Below are 17754 nucleotides of genomic sequence, written 5' to 3'. Positions count from 1 at the left end.
AGGGAGTCAAGAGAGAGCTTTTTAGAAGAGTGATGAGAGACACACGGAAGCTACACACTTGATAGAGTAGAAGCAGCACACTTTCTAAGGGTTTTGAAATAAACATCTTTGCATGAAATGAATGCCCAGCCTTCCCAAAAGGTTCTCTGCCTAGCAGAGATAACCTACTATTTATTGCTCAAGCTGAAGGCAAAGGCCTTTCTGAAACTCATTACTGGCATTACTGTGCTGATCTAATGTATATGAGCAGTAAATTAATAATTATTTGTTGACACTAGTAAAAAAAAAATGTATGCTTGAACCATACTTATTTCTTAACTCTGAATTATAGAAGTAAAGTAGCAAAATTATAAACTTTTTAATGTCATGTTTATTAATTGTTGTTGTTCTCCCATAGTACATTTGTCTGCATATTTCAAGGCTGTACAAAGACTGGTGTAAGTGCTTAATACCTATTAACAGACTAACCCCCTTTAGGCAATAATTGACCCCTCCTGCAACCAGAGATCAGATATATACCAGGAACATGAGCGAAGAAATAAAATAATGATAGATGATGTAAAAACCAGAAGAAAAAAATAGATAGGAAAGAAAACAAGGAAATAAAATAAGCATGTTCATTATGAATGTGATTGGTTATTGTGTCTCGTAATAGTGAAAACAGCTCTTTATAATATTGTGGCTATACTAACCATGAAGCAGATGAGAAAAAGAGTACCACTGTTGTATTACCAGACAGTCTGGGAACAGAAGGGGTTATATCAAGAGACATGGCAAGCACCACTGATGGGGTATGGGTATTATTGGTAGAGTGCCTGATCCTACAAACAATACTGGAATGGCGCTTACTACCATGGGTAATCTCCCAGGTACAGACAGTAATGGTAAAGACACTGGCACCAGGGGGACATGGCTTGTGCTTCCTGCTGCCTGGGGACTTCTAGGAGCTACTTTAGATGCAGGAAAAAGCTAGAAGTAGTCTTCTGGCTGCTCTGAGCTGTATATTTGATTCACAATGGATGGCTCCAGGATGCCAAAGGGCAGAGATCAGATCTATCTCTTTTTTATTTTGGTCAAATTCTTAGAACCTCTGAAGTTTGCCCTGGGATGAGTCTGGACTATAGATTATACAGAAACAGTAGGCAGGGTAGTGTATATCTGCAGGGGAAAAACACCCCTTCTTTGAGACCCCTTTGCAGCAGCCAAGCTGGGACAACAGCTTACAGGCAAGGGTGTAATAGACTCACTGGACAACAATGGTACTGGGCAAGGTAATAAGCATTATGCATGTTAAGGTTTATGCTAGTTATGAACTTCACGTTGGTAGGAAAATTGACACAAATAGTAAAGTGACATAAATTGTACCTATTTGTCAGTCAACATAAAAAAGATAGGAGAGAAGGCAGCCATGAGGGAAGAAGCAGACATACACAACCCTCTCCACCCACATGCTCCTCATCTTCCCTGCTAGAAGATGTATCTATGCTGTCAGTATCACACAGGCCTATTTTGTCCCAGAGCTAATGACAGCTCTGCATGAATGCAACCTTCTTAAAAAAAAAAAAAAAAAAAGAAGCAAGGCCCAAACAAACATCCATCTATGATATCTTAAATTGATGAAGAGTCTCATCTACAAAAAACTTCAGTGAATAACATCAGTTAAGAGGTGGAGAGCCCCTCTGTAGCCATGCCATACTCATCAGGTCTAATACTTGATCTAAGAGTGGTCATCACCACATACCTAATTTGTACATTAACTTAATTTTTTTTCAGAGGGTTCACAATTTTTCCCATGAAGAGTATAGTGTTCTCCATAGTTATGACCATTAGGAAGGGCCTGTCGAACCTAATGGTAACTGGAACGGACATAGGCACTATTTCCATGCCTGTGGCAGCTGCAGCTTCGGTGCCAGTCTCATCCACCTTTATCACAGCCTTGTGAATAGCCTGTGAAGAAACAGACATTTTACAAGTCAAGGGGGTAAAAAACTAGTCACCTAAATAAGAATGAGAGTTAAAAATGCCTGAAGTAGTTACTGGTAAGAAACAAGCGTCATATGGACAGATGTGAGTCCACGGCTTAAAGATAGCAAAGTTGGGGGGTGGGGGGAAATAAAATCAGCAAGCTACATGCCCAAAGATTCTAGCCCCAGAGAGGAAAAGTTACTCTCCACTGGAGGGGCATGCTAGTGGAAACACTTGCTTTGTTTGTTTTCTTATTCTTTGCATCCACTCCAGATCCATGGAGTTCTGTACAGATAGACCAAATATTAAGAGAGTAAGACCATATTTAACTGTGTATTAGAAGTTCATATAGTTGAAGAAACAACATGCAGATTAGCACAAAGAATAATCTTAAATTATGTGTCCTATGTTCTGTCATGTTTTGGGAAAAATGGGAACAAAGATGAAGGGCCAGAAATGGAGGGTTAAAGCACAGAAACACAAAAGTTTGACCTTGCAAAATCAAGACACTGACAGATCCTGATTCGTTAATGTCCACTTGAGGTCATGAGGGCAGTTGTTTCTTCATTAGACAATTAAGTTTGCCCTGATTATCAGCTTTAAACTCTAGGTTTATTGAGGCGTGATCTATTTGCCTGAGCCTGGCAGTCATTGTTAACATGCTTAAAGCCAAATGCTTGTAATAACTGCATTTTCATTTCCCCCAAACAGTTTAAAAATAAGCAGTGTTTTTTCTCTTCCCTCACCTCCATAAAATGTGAGCAATGATACATCCTACAGCTCCCTACTTGCCCACAAGCCGCCTAGAGAAGGCAGACATAAACAGAAGCAGCCAGTGGTGACTGTAAAAACATGCTGCAAGAAGGCGCCAAGGTGTGGATACATAATGGTCATGTATGCTTTATAAAGTTGCCCCATGCAGGTCAAAATAGCCTTCTATTTTTAATCTATAGATTAAAAAATTACGGACCAGTAACTTGCTCCAACCCAATTGCTCATACAGTGCAACTAACATGGATAAAATACTCTGTATGCCATCAGCTGCCTTTTCATGTGAAGCAAAGCCTATTTACATGAGTTTTGCACCATGAATAGCTGTGCAGAAATTGATGAAAATATCAGTAACCATGGGCCCATAAAACAAAAAGCAGTTATGGCTTACCTGAGAAATTCTGTGCTGGGGCTGCCCAGTGATCCCAGAGAGGTCAGCCTTATCCGTGAACAGATCCATGATGCCCATTTTATATAAGATATCTTTTAGGTTATATGTCCCATAAAGCGTGAATTTCGGAAGATACAAATTTACTGAGCTGCCAGAAAAGAAGTGCAAGAATATGGTGAAACATTTGATCAGTTATCACAGAGTAACATAGACTCATAAGAGAAAAACTGATTTTGCTTTCTCCCTAAAGACATTTTGCCTGTAGCCTCTCTCTAGCCTACGCAGGAGATGTAAATTTTTTGAAGTTAGTGATCTCTTGTGCAATCTGCTGGAAGCACCTTCATCATGAGCCATTACTGAGGATGCAGAGGATTCACCTTGTGAAAAAGAGATTCCTTTAGTGTCTCAAGCTCAGCATAAAAAAAAATCCAACCCATTCAAGTTCACTGAATGTTACCTTTAGATAAAAAAGGCCTTGTGGCCTTGTGTATTTATCATAGAAAACAGGACAGATAAAATGGAACTATATCCACTGAAGAAGCAGGACAATAGTAAGTAGTGATAGAAGGCATGGCAAAACAAAAGACAAAAGCAAATTTACAGAATATAGTTAGATATATTATTAGATCTATTATATATTAATAGATAATTATTTTTCTGTGTAAGTCCAGTGTCTGACATACTCAATTTTGACTAGATTGCTGCTTTCCATAAATTAACTAAAGCTCTATGTTTCTGACTAATTTCTTCCTTGTTTTTCCTCTAAGTATCTAACAATTACTTTTCAAAGGTTAAGCCAAACATTTACAGGGAGAAGCAGCATAATGAGACAGAGGTTAGTGATAGCACTGACATTAGGTGCTATTTGCTGGTGAGAAATCAGGACAGCTCTCCAGGGCTTTAGGTCAGGGAGATGTGGAGCACTTAATGATGCTAGCCAAAGAGAAAGTGACCCAGTGGGCAGGTGGGAAGGAAAAGGCCCATACCTGCAGCATTGCACAGCATCTAATGCCAGCTCTGGCTGTATCCAAAAGCAAGAGTGCTGGTGGATTGATATCAGGTTGTTGACCTCTTACTTCCTGATTTCAGTCCGTGCTGATTGCTGCCCCAAATGAGGATGCAGCTATCACTGAATCATCTGCCTTACTGTTACCTGAACTCCTCCATAAGCCTCCATTTGCTTCCAGTACAGAGGAAAGGGAAAGCCACAGACACACAGTAGCAATGCAACCAGGAAAGGAGCAGTGGGATACACTTTCCAGAAGTGAAAGTGACGCTTTCTCTATATTTCAGCCATTTAAAACATCTCAGCTGTCCATACTGGTGACACTTCAGCACCATCCTTTTTGTCAGCCACTAGAAATGAAAGATGTCCTTCACAACACTTCTACCACTAATATCAACATCAGTTTGCAGACAGAGAAGGGGCAAACAGGTAGCTCACAGCCTTTATATGATTCCATATAATACTTTAATTTATTAAGACCTCCCAGAGACTTCAAATAATTGCTGATACAATCATTTTAAAGATTAAAGGGAAAAGGAGGAATTTGTGTCATTATTTTGTAGGAGAGAATGGTTATGATGGAAAATGGGGAGCAGCATGAAACAAATTTGTCTTTGACTGTGATTCTTTTTCATATTATGAGATGGAGAGAGGAAATACAAATTCCTCCAATTGTATTTAGCATTCATCTTGATAATTGTAAGGGCAATTGTTTCTTTGGCAAAAATTATACCTAAGTATCTTGATTCACCATCTTTTTGTCCCATAGGCACAAACCACATAGCTACTCCCAGAAGTTTCAAAACTGTAAAGGTGCACAGAGAATTATATTGGTTTTGCTGGGTTTTTTTTGTTTGTTTGTTTGTTTGTTTTTGGTTTTTTTCTTTGTTGTTTTTGGTGGTGTTTTTTTTTTTTCTTTGTTGTTTTTGGTGGTGGTTTTTTTGTGAGTTTTTGTTTGTTTATTTTGTTTTGTTTTGGTTTTTTTCACATATTGAGCTTTGTCCTCACAATTGCTGAATGGAAGTTGTTATTTCAGCATTAACTGCACAATTGCTGTTAATTTTAATAGGCAGAAATTAAGAAAGAGACAAGAAAAGAGACTGAAGTGGTAGGAATTTACTTGTAAATAGAAGGCAGAAAACTTCCCCCTGTCTCCCCTATTATTTACTTGTAAATAGAAGGCAGAAAAATGAGAAGTCAAAAAACTTGGACCTATTAAGAGCTGAAGATGGGAAACAAAATGCAGAAACAGCAAAAGTCCTAATCTGTGAAGGTTTTCAGTGCGTGCCATACTGAATGTGAAAACACATGGACACTAAATCAGCCAGATCCAACTGAGGTCAGGAAATTTCTTCTATTGCTTAAAGCAGAACTAAAATTGCATACTAATTCTGTGTCATACCCCAGCACATTTGTTTCCTTAGCTACCATCTGAACCAAGAACTGCAGAATTTTACCTTTTTGTGACTAATGTCATCCACCTTGACAAATGTTCACAAGACAATCTTTTCTCCAGCTTCCTCATTCTTCCTCTATCAGGCAGAATAAAAAATGCTGAAGCACCTCCTTTGTAATCCATTTGCACCACAGTGGAAGACAGCTGCTCATCATAGCCATGCTTGAACATGCCCATTCCAAACATCATCGGGACTTCAACAACCTTGTTCCCATCCGCAAAAAATTTGCTCATTTTAGTGTATTTTGGATCGAAAGGTTTTTCCCATTCAGCTTGAAATATAAGAGACAGAGTTACAGGATATTTTTGAGGACATGAAACCATAGGACATATTATCATAGGACACATTCTTAGATGACAGAAACTGGCACAGATGGATCAAAGACAAACCAATTTGCAACAATCACTTGATCTTGCTAAATACTCAGAATAATTCAGTAGCAACACACATTTGGTAGAATGTGATGTAAAACACTCCCTCAAATCTTACAGCAGACTGCAAAATCCTTCCTTTAGATTAGTTATCAAGGGCTCTAACTTGCACTTTTCCTCCATGATAACAGTTTTGAGGAGCCTATAAAGTTCTCATATAATTCAGCCTTTATCTAAGCTCAAAAGAAGATTCTCTCATTTTCTTATTCCCAAACCAAAATAGGCGTGTAAAGGGTGTCACGAGGGATGAATTCTCCAGAGAAATTAAGGGATTTGTGTTACTTGCAGAGAGGTGTTGATACCTCACATTAGCTGATGATGTGTAGAGTCATAAGGAGCTTAATTTTACCAGACTGCTGAGTTAGGAAACAAAGCAGCAACAGCAGAAAACTTTTCCACTGTCATCTTCCCCATATTAAATTTTCAAATATTCCTCACTTAGTCATGGTGAAATAAACTGTCCACATTGAAACTCTGGAAGGTTCTTATCCCCAGTGGAGAGGAGTTTCAAAGCCAGATTCCAGGTATCCATGTCATATGTTTCAGAGGCTGAGCAAATTTTTTAAAAAGGGGAAATTTGTGGAGTTTTGGAAAGGTTTTTTTGTTGTTTTTATTTTATTTTTTAAGAAATCTTGTTGCTCTGTAGTAAATTTTTCCATCTAGAGCAAAACTAACATTTTATCAAATGTAATGGGCAAAAGTAGAGCTGTGACACTAAGTAAAATAAGTGACATCAAGAAAACCATGAAACAAGGTGCAACCCCTGTTGACTTCTGATTTCTATTTGAACACTGATTACTAGGCAACTTAATTATCATCTGCTGTCTCCACCATCTGACATAGCCTGCACTACTAAATAGCTTTCAAAAAAGTGAAATGAAACTTCTTCAGTGCATGTCTTGGTCTCTGAAAGCATAGATTGACAACTGCAATGCTCTGAACAGGGAAAAGTTGCTACTTTCATACGTTTCATATACTTTGATATACTTCATTACTAGTGACTTCTATCATCAGATATATAACACACAGGACTTTTACATTATTATGCCTAAGGGAAAAAAAAAAGCAGAATGAATCACAAAAACATGAATGACACCAGTCCTCAAAAACTTAAACAACATTTATCTAGTGCTCAACTCAGGAAAAACCAACTGATTTCAAGAAGAACTTTGCTTGAAAACTGAGTAGGATGTTAAGACCATTACTTTGGGCTTCAGGAGTGCAAACTTGGGCATCTTCGGAGATCTGCTTGGGATAAAGCCATTGAGGGAAGAGGGCCCCAAGAAAGCTGGTTTGTCACAACAATCTCATGCAGATCTATAGGCTGGGGGCAGAGTGGCTGGAAAGTGGCCCAGTGGAAAAGGACGTAAAAGTGCTGATTAACAGCAGCTGAACACGAGCCAGCTGTGCCCAGGTGGCCAAGAAAGCCAATGGCATCCTGGCCAGTGTTAGCCATAGTGTGGCCAGCAGGACCAGGGATTGTCCCCCTGTACTCCACACTGGTGAGGCCACACCTCAAGTTCGGTTCGAGGTCTGATTTTGGGACCCTCACAATGAGAAAGACATTGAAGTGCTGGAGCATTGAGGGCAACAGAGCTGGGGAAGAGTCTAGAGAGTCAGTCATGTGAGGAGCACCTGAGGGAAATGGGGTTTTTTAGGCTGGAGAAGAGGAGGCTGTGGGGCAGAACCTCATTGCTCTCTACAACTGCCAGAAAGGAGGCTGTAGCCAGGTCAGGGTCAGTCTCTTCTCCCAGGCAACAAGTGATAGGACAAGAGGAAATGGCCTCAGGGGAGGTTCAGGTTGGATATCAGGAAGAATTGTTTCACAGAAGGGGCTGTCAAACCTTTTAAAAGGCTGCCCAGGGATATGGTAGATTCATGATTACTGGAAATGTTCAAGAAATGACTGGACTTGGAACTTAGTGCCAATAGTTTGTTTGATATGGTAGTGTTCAGTCAAAGGCTGAACTCAAAGATATTGGAGGTCTTTTCCCACCTTAATGATTCTATGATTCTCTTAATATTCAAGGATGACCTCCACCAAGCACAGGAGTGATCCATCCTAACAAAGAAGAAGTCAGGTAAAAATGCCAAGAGGCCTGTGTGGATGAACTCAAACACAAACAGCCTACAGAAGGTGGAAACAAGGACAGGTAATCTGGGAGGTATAAAAAGAAATTTTCTAAGCCTCCAAGGAATAGGTTAGGAAAGTTAAAGGTGTGATAGAATTAATTAGAATTGGCTAGGGACATTGAGGGCAACAAGAAAAGCTTCTATATGTATGACAATGATAAAAGGAAGACTAGGGAAAATGTGAACTCCCCCCAGAAGGAAATGTGAAGCCTGGTTACCCAGAACAAGGACAAGGCTGAGGTACTCAATAACATTTTTTCCCTTAATCTTTACTGGCAAGTGCAGGGACTGGGAGAATGAAAGAAGTAGCCCACTGTAGAAGAAGATCAGGTTCAAGAACATATGAAGAACCTGAAGATGAACATGTCCATGGGACCTGCAGATTGTTAGGGAAATAGATGGAACAGCTAAACCACTATCCATCATATTTGAGAAGTTATGGCAGTCTAGTGAAATTTCCACTGACTGAAAAAGATAAATGAGAGCTCTCATTAAAAAAAAAATAAGAAAAGGAAGACCCACTTAACTACCAGTCTTTCTCACCTCTTTGAGTGGCAAGATATGGAGCAGATCCTCCAGGAAACTGTGCTAAGACACATGGAAAATTAGGAAGTGATTGGTGACAGACAACATGACTTCACAAAGGGTAAACTGTGGTAAAGGAAGATCAACTGATGTCATCTACTGGAAGCCATGCAAAGAATTTCACACTGTCCCACATGACATGTCCACATGTCCCCCTTGACTCTAAACTGGAGAGATGGGTGTGAGAGGTGGCCCACTGAGTGGATAAGGAATTGACTGGATGTTTGCATTTGAAGGCTTGCAGTCAATGGCTTGTCGTATAGTAAACATCAGGGATGACTAGTGCTCCTCAGAGGTTGGTATGAGGACCAGTGCTGTTCAATATCTTTATTGGTAAAGTGAACGGTGGAATTGAGTGCACCCTCTGCAAGTTTGCCAGTGACACCAAGATGGTTGCATGCTGTAAGGAAGGGATGCCACCCAGACAGAGAGGGTGCCATGCAGGGATAATGAGACAGGCTTGAGAGGTGGCCCCATTAGAATACCATAAAGTTCAACAATGCCAAGTGCAAGGTCCTGCATGTGGGTTGGGGCAATCCCAAGCATAAATACAAGCTGGGAAAATAATGGATTGAGTTCAAAGAAGACCTGAGCAGAAGGACTTGGTCCTACAGGATGATGAGAATCTCAACATGGCTCAGCAATATGTGCTTGCAGGCCAGAAATCCAAGCACATGTTGAGCTGCATCAGAAAAAGTGTGGCCAGCTCCACTTGTGCTTCACTCTGGCAAGATCCCACATGGAGTACTGCATTCAGCTTTCATTCAGCTCTGGGGTCTCCAATAAAAGAAGGATGTGGATCCGTTGGAGTTACTCCAGATGAGGGCCATGAAAATGATCAGAGGGCTGGAGCACCTCTCCTGTGAAGACAGGCTGAGAGAGTTGGGGTTGTTCAGCCTGGGAAGAGAAGGATCCAGGGAAACCTTAGAGTCCCTTCCAGTACCTAAAGGGGGGAAGTACCTGTAGAGGGGGGAAGACGTTTTATACAGGCAGATAGTGATAGGACAAAGAGGAATGACTTTAAACTGAAAGAGGGCAAATTTAAATTTAGATTAGATATAAAGAAGAAATCCTTTACTATGAGGGTTGTGAGGCTGGAATAGAGAAATTGTAGATGCCCCATCCCTGGCAGTGATCAAGGCCAGGTTGGACAGTTCTTTGAACACTCTGGTATAGTGGAAGGTGTCCCTGCCCATTACAGGGGGACCAGAACTAGATGATCATTAAGGTCCCAAATCGTGACTATCAGTTAACACACAGATTAGACAGAGATGATATTCACTAATACTTTCTTCCTATTTCAAAGGCACTCTTATTCCTGTTCTCACTTCTGTCTTAGGGGGTGAGAACAGAAGGGACCTTCTAGGCATCTTCCTCAAGAGCTTCACAGTGCTCAAGGGGCAAAATGAAATTTGAAGCACTCTTTGTCTACAGTCAAATACAGCTTGACTAAGGCATGAAAAGGGATTGGTGTAATATAGTGGAATAACATGTCTTGTAGGTCAAAGTCAGGAAAATATTGCCAGACTTTTGTCCTTGAAGAAGGAATTCTGTACTATGCTACACCATGAAAAAAATTGCCACCAGTAATGTGCAAGGGAGTTTGTAATGCACAAAAAGAGGACAACCACCTGAAAGTATGGACTAGTTATACAGCTAAGTGAGGTTTAGAAATCCTCTCCAGATTAATCCCAGGTCTAGATAATTAACCTACTCTTGATCTCAAGACTAAAAAAATGTTATTATATTATTGTGATTAATGCTATTCTTTAATCCATTTGCTTTAAAATTGGTGAGCTAAAACTGAAACTCCACCAACTTTAGAGGAGCTAGGAAATGTTTGCAGTAGTAAACTGGACATCTCTTTAAAAAAACCAGCAATCCTTACTGTTAGAACATGTGAAAATTAACTGTAATACAAGGTTTCTTGGACTTTTGTCCCCATTGTGCTACTAAATTCATTGCTCATTCTTCAAACCTTTCAGTAAAAGAAAACTCAGGTTTTTTGCCTGTTTTGAAAGATGTACCTGATGCTTAATAAAAGTCTAAATGAAAACATTATTTGAGATAAACAAATAGGTTTTCAAGAGAACTAAAAAACATTAGTCATCATTTCAATTAGCTCCATTTAGTTGTGGCCAAATCTTCAGACATTAGTACAGGAGCAGAGATGCAGATGGAAAGCAAAGCAAAACCGAAATATAGTATTTAATTATTTTCAGGGGAAGCTTCATATTGGAAAGTGCAAGCATCCAGGTTAAGAGTTCTAAAAGGATAGCTTTTCTTATAAAAATTTATCTAATATGCCATCTCCATTTCAATTAAAAAGCTTGATGATATTTTTATCAGATAAATTACAGAATATTATTTTTCTGACTACAAATACTTTGCTTTCAGCATATAATCAGTAAGAGAGAGAAAGTTTGAAATAAGATGCAATATCTGTTATTAGACCACTGATTGAGTCTTACAGCCTTGATCCTCTTCTTCTCATTAGATCAGAAGTCTGAAAAGCTCTGGGAAGATCTGAAGACTGTATCTAAGCAGACTGCACAAGTTAATTAAGAAAAACAAGCTTATTGTCAATAGGCTTGTATTTGATACTGGTGGGTCCATCTCTCCACTGGAAAATATTAGAATCTGCAAATCAAAAAAAAAAAGTTGAAACCTATGCCTCTAGACGCACCAGGACTACAGACATGCTATCGGCAAAGGCATAGTTAGTGAAAAAATAAGGAGAACATGAGTGAGAAACTAAAGCTACTGTAGCATGTTTAGTTTTCAATACATAAACATGCACAGTAACAACACAGCTGTTGTCTAAACATTCTGTTTGATAAGATGCTAAGTTTTCCTTTAATAGCATTCTTTTCATTTAACTCTGAACCTGATGAACAAAAAAACAGCTGGATTGAAATTCACAGAAATGGATGTCAGTCAAGGATTTAAGAAAGTGTTTGAATCCTACTAGACTGTATAGGATTAGATGCTTTACTGCCTAGAGATGCCTTCCTCAACATATATTTCACTTAATTTTCTGAAGGAAAGAAGTTAATATATTAAAAGATATGGAAAAAATTGCCATACATTTTTCTAGGAATTAACAGTGTCATGTAGAACATAATTTCCAATAGCTTTGTTTCTAATTAAATATAAGTGAGGACCAAAAGGGAAACAAGATATGAGTCCACCTGCAAAACCATATTGCAAAAAATTATGAAGTCCAAGGCTGACCTGAGGAAGTAATTTATGGAGTAGAAGAACATGATATGTATATCTTACCGTTAAAATAGATATAGCTAATAAGGAGAATTTCAGTGAGTGGATCTAGGTTATTTACGAGGTCCTTGATTTTTCCATTTGTTCTTCTTGCCACATATTCATTGATCTTTAGTTGGGCTTGATCAGCCTTCTTGAAGTTCATAGGATAAGCTTCTCCTTCATAGAAGTTTCTGAGATTACTTAAAAATTTTTCTTGTGGCTTCAGTCGATCAAGCACAAACAGAACATTTCCCATATTCAACTGTAACCCCCCATTCCTTCTGTTTACCATTTGCATGAGTTGACGATAACCTTCATGTATGTCATTTTCAGAAATCTGACGAGGGTTAAAGCAAAGGACCCTAAGAATCTGTGTCAGGGTGTCTGATCTGGCACCCAGAGTCAGCATTGCGAAGGCGGTAGAGATGCTCAAAGGAGAGAAGAAAACATTTCCGTTGTTTTCACGAGAAGAAATATCTTTGTAGAAACAACATGCAAATCGACAAACACTGTTCCTTACACTCTGCAATGGCATGTTTTGGTTTTCTTGTGCTCTCTGATTCTGGTTTCTTACCCCTTGTTGATAAGGCTCATAGCAATAAATGTTGGAATGGATTCCAACAAGTAAAAGACACAGGAAAAGCAACATCTTCATATTTCTGTGATTCTGTAATAGAAGAAAAGTTACGTTTGGCTTACAAATCTTTTCACCTTGATTTTAGCAATACATCAATCCCTTCACTGTACAGAGTTAGCTTAGCACCAGTGACTCTGAGATGTTTGAATTGGGGGAAATGACCTTTCTATTTCAAGGAAGCAGACTCTGGAAAATTGCTCAACCTACTGAAGAGGTTATGAAATAATAAAAATTAAAGTCAAAGAGGGATGAGGTAATTCCAAATACGCCCTCATTAAAGTTAAGCTACAATTCATTTTAAACTGTTTTTTTCCCAATATTCTGTTTTCAATGTGGCTTTAAATAATGAAAGAGTCAAAAGCACAGGTTTATATAGAAGAAATCAAGGGAGACAGTCAAGGCTAATCAGTTAAATTTGGAAATTTAACTAATGAAAAATCAAAGCAGAAGAAAGGCACAATATACCACTTTTGTGAAAATTAAAACATACGTCTTTGAATAGGCTGCATATAAACCCATATGCAGGCACCTTAGAGAATGCAAATGCACTTGTTAATGAAGACGTGATGAACATTTATGGTGATTTCATAAAGCTTGAATATTTGAGCACAACTAAAAGAAAAAAACAACTTCCACTAAAATAACGAAAGAAATAGCAATTAGGATGTTGTCAAAACTCTCAGAATACAGTGATGCTTATAAAGACAGGGAAAATGAGTATATACATAGAGCACCAAAAGGAAATAAGTGAGCTTGCTGCATGCAAAGACATGCCCAACCCTGTGACTGAATCAAATCACCTAAAAACAAAATTAAAAAAAAAAATAGAGAAACTCTAGAGCAATACTGTCTTTATCATCAGAAAGATAGAAAAGGGTGATTTGGCAGAGAAGCTTACAATGGCTGAAAGTGAAGATGAGTGAGTGAATTCTGGAGGAACAAAGACACTAAAAAATAGAGATAGAACAAGAAAGCCTTTTCCAGAGAAGCATGGAAACCATTCATTCCACATCTATGGCAATACTTTCACCTCTAGAAATTAATAATGTATCACAATTGGTTCAACAACTTCTGTCAATAGAGAGAAGTAAAGATGTAGAATATCTAGAAATCCAAAACATCCTCCTGTGGTATGTGATCATTTGACCTACCAAACCTTTTATAAAACAAAGCTCTCTCTCCAGGGGAAAAATATCTAAGATGTTTGACTTGCACTAAGAAATGTAGCCTCTGCCTTGTAAAAGCTCTGAATCCTTGTCAGCTCCCACCATGATCCCACACTTGTGTCCTCCACTTTCCACCATTTTGTTTCTCCGAAACCCAGTGAACTCAGAATGCTGATCTCGGCTTTAGTAACAGATGCTCTAAATATTCCTTAATTCACACTCTGAATATCATGGTCATAGAAATACTACTATCGCTAGGAAGGGCCTGAACCCCATGACAAACCACTTTCAGATAGTGCACTTTCATATCTACAACACATTTAAATTTAAGCTCTGATTTGTTTGTGACTTCTCCCACTCTTACACTAATTCTTTTAGCCAGTTTCTTTTTTTTAATGCTGTCTAGATTCTTTAGAGACCAATCCTTAAGAGCCCACTTCCATTTCATTTCATGCTCTAAGTTTGTTATTATCATCAATGTACTTAATTTAAAACACTTAGAAATGCAGTTTTCCTAAGGAGAGTCATGCCGCACAAATGTGCCAATCTCACAGAGGACTTTTCTATTTAAAAAAAAACCAAAATCATAATTAAACAATCCAAGAAGCTTTAAGCCAAAACTTGAATATGAACATAATAATTTCTCAGTTGAATATTCAAAAATTTTTGTCCTGAATATAATTTTTTGACATTTTTTCCACATTAAAAAAACCCCAAAATATTACTTACAGTGAATTCAAAAGGGTCCTGTTGTATTCACCAGGTCTGCACGGGTCCTTGCTCAGTTGTTTATGCTGCTGAACACAAAGCAGGGTATCCTCTAGTAAAGGTTAAGATCATCTAAGGGCCGTGACTCACACATTATAATTTTAGAGATTAGTATGATGTCGAAACTAGTTTTACTGGACACTTAACTTTACTGAATATGTTTCACACGTGACTTCTTATTATTCATGACTATCTGATCACTCTGGTTAGATTCAAACCCATTCTTCTCAAACTGAACCTACTGTTTCTTAATATCAAACATTCATGCACATCTCGGTTGCCTGAATCTACTATTTTATTAACAAGTTACGAGAAACAGCAACCACAGAGAAATATTTTGAACATCATTTGCATAATTTCCAGAATTTCCAATAGCATTGCTGCCACTAAGACAGGAGGGCAAGGCTTGATGCACCAGGACAATCTGAATTTTTGTGATCTCCTTGCTTCGTCTCTGCATATCCATGGCTGGGGTTGATTGTCTCCAGGTGAAGCCAGTGACAATTCTAACAGGTGCAGGGCTTAAAACACTGTTATGCCACACTAGCAAATGCTGTCAGATGTGTACCTGGCTATCCACTCCCAGATGGGGAATCCACTGGCAGCAAGAGCTGTGATATTGACTCCTGGGTCACTTGTATGGCCCTGTGCCCAGAGAAGAAGAATGCAGCTGGGATGACATTGTATGCAGGTGATTGCAGTTACAAGCATGGCCTGGGGACAGGGGGTGGAAGCCAAGGAACATGGGTGTTAAATAGAGCAAGTCTTTAGATCAGCTTACTATCTTATAATCTGGGATGTGGGGAGCAATCCCCTCTGATCGTGTGCCAAGTTCAGCTGGGTCAGATCAGACAGCCTGGTATCCTGTGCTCAGCTTTACTCCTGGGTGCAGAATGACCAAAGCATCATGGAAGGGAACTGTGGGAACCACATAGTTCAAACCCTTGCTCAAACCAAGGTTATATACACTGGGTTGCTCAGGATGGTGTCCTGCTGGGTTTTGACTCCCCCAACAATGGAGACTCCATAAACTCTCTGGGCAATCTCTCTATTGCAGTGTTTGACAACACCGACACTAAAACAGGTTAACAGGTTTTCTATACATTTAAATGGAACTTTTTGTATTTTAATTTGTGCTCATTGTCTCTTGTCTTGTCACTAGATGTCACTGAGCAAACACTATCTCTGTCTTTACTTGTCTCATCAAAAATTGAATGATTATACATTGTTGAGACCTACACAGGTCTTTTTTTCTCTGGGCTACACATTACTAACCTTTACTCTTTTAGCCTTTCCTCATATGTCAGATACTGCAATTCTTCAATGACGATTCTGGCACTTTAATGAAGTCATTCTGGCATGTCCACATCCTCCTTGCACTGTGGAGCCCAGCAATGTTTGCAGCTCTCCAGATGTGCATTGCGGGGATGAGTAGAGAGGAAGGATTTCTTGCAGTGACCTGCTGGCAATGTTCTTAGTGCAGCTCAAGTATATGGAATTACAGACACATAGAATAATGGAATGGTTTGAGTTGGAAGGGACCTCAAAGATCATCTAGTTCCAAGCCCCCCTGCCATGGGCAAGGACACCTTCCACTAGGCCACAGGCAGGTCAAAGCCTCATCCAACCTCACCTTGAACACTTCCAGGGATGGGGCACCCACAGCTTCTGTGGGTAATCTGTTTCAATGTCTGACCAGTCTCATACTGAAGAATTTCTTGCTTATATCTAATCTAAATCTACTGTCTTTCTGTTTAAAGCCTTGTCCTGTCATTACAAGTCTTTGCAAAAAGCCCTTCTGCAACTCTCCTGTAGGACCCTTTTAGGTATTAGAAGGCCACAATAAGGTCACCATGGAGCCTTCTCCAGGCTGAACAATCCCAACTCTTCCAACCTGTCTTGGCAGGAGAGATGTCCAAGTCCTCTGACCATCTTTGTGGCCAGGTTCTCTTCTGGACAGATCCACAGCATACGAGATGTTGGGGACCCCAGAGTTGGATGCAGCACTCCAGATGGGATCTCACCAGAGCAGAATAGAGGGGCAGAATCCCCTCCCTCACTCTGCTGTCCACACTGCTTTGGATGTAGCCCAGGGCACAATTGTCTCTCTGGGCCGTACATGGCTGGGTTATGTCCAACCTCTCATCCACCCTGACCCAAAGTCCTTCTCAGGAGGGCTGGTCTGATCTGTTCATCCCCAGTCTGTGTTCATACTGGGGGTTGCCTGACCCAGGTGCAGCCCCTTGCATTTGGTCTTGTTAAACCTCATGAGATTCCCATGGGCTCACTGCTCAAGCTTGTCCTGGTCCCTTTGGATGACATCCATCCTTCAGGCATGGCAACCACACCACTCAGCTTGGTGGTGTTGTCTGCATTTCCTGCAAGAACTTACTGGCTCCTGGTAGACCCCCATGCACAGCATCTCACTTTCTAAAACGAGGGTAAAGTTTTCTCTCATTTTCCCTCCAAAATGCAACCATTTCCAGGGAGGGACCAACCCTTACTACACACAAATAGAGTGCTGATCTCAATGCTGTTTCTAAGGACAATTGAAGTACTAACCACAACAATAATTCAGCAATGTTTTCTGTGAGGCAAAGATACAACCAGTGAAAGTTGTTGATGATTACGACCTATCAAAAGGCTCAACAGATTGCAGAAAACCCCTTAACCAAGTTGCTTATGAGGTAAAACTTGAGAAATAGGTGGCTTTGAGGCACGATACCAGATGCACACATAGTGTGTTCTTCACATACACCACTCACCTGAAGGAGTACTTGAGATACTATTTTCACTGCTTCTTGTATAAATAAGAGCCAAGAATCTTGCTTAGAGATGGCTTTTAATAATGGGCTGCAGTTTTCATGGTATATAAAAACTGATTTCTGATGAAGGAAGGAAGCCCAATTAAATACAGACGCCATGCTAATGACAAGGTGACGGACAAATGACTAAGATAGATTTGAACACACCTAGGCCACACCTCAGGACACTTGCAGGAGAAAGCCTGCTGCTGAACATGAGAAAGCTGCCCTATGATTGGGAAGAAAGCAGAAAAAATCAATACAGTTTCATAATGTGAATCTCTGGACATTAATATTAAAGAAAGTCCAAATTTTTCTTTCATATGTTTTCAGTGTCAAGCCATGACAGGAAGGAAAGTAAAGGAAAGGGTAACAGGTC

General features: G+C 39.6%; 1 protein-coding gene across 1 annotated transcript; it reads right to left on the bottom strand.

The window, feature by feature from the left end:
* Positions 1–347: 347 nt before the first annotated feature.
* LOC128808296 (alpha-1-antiproteinase-like) lies at positions 348–14546 on the bottom strand. Its single transcript, XM_053979211.1, has 5 exons — positions 14533–14546; positions 12022–12667; positions 5591–5861; positions 3128–3275; positions 348–1947 (listed from the first exon to the last, which is right to left on the bottom strand). Exons 2-5 carry the CDS (start codon positions 12653–12655, stop codon positions 1759–1761), a joined length of 1242 nt encoding a protein of 413 aa, XP_053835186.1. The 5' UTR covers positions 12656–12667; positions 14533–14546; the 3' UTR covers positions 348–1758.
* Between the last annotated feature and the right edge of the window lie 3208 nt (positions 14547–17754).

Source organism: Vidua macroura, chromosome 6 (genome assembly GCF_024509145.1).
Source record: "Vidua macroura isolate BioBank_ID:100142 chromosome 6, ASM2450914v1, whole genome shotgun sequence".
NCBI lineage: Eukaryota > Metazoa > Chordata > Aves > Passeriformes > Viduidae > Vidua > Vidua macroura.
This window is presented reverse-complemented; position numbering and strand designations above follow the sequence as displayed.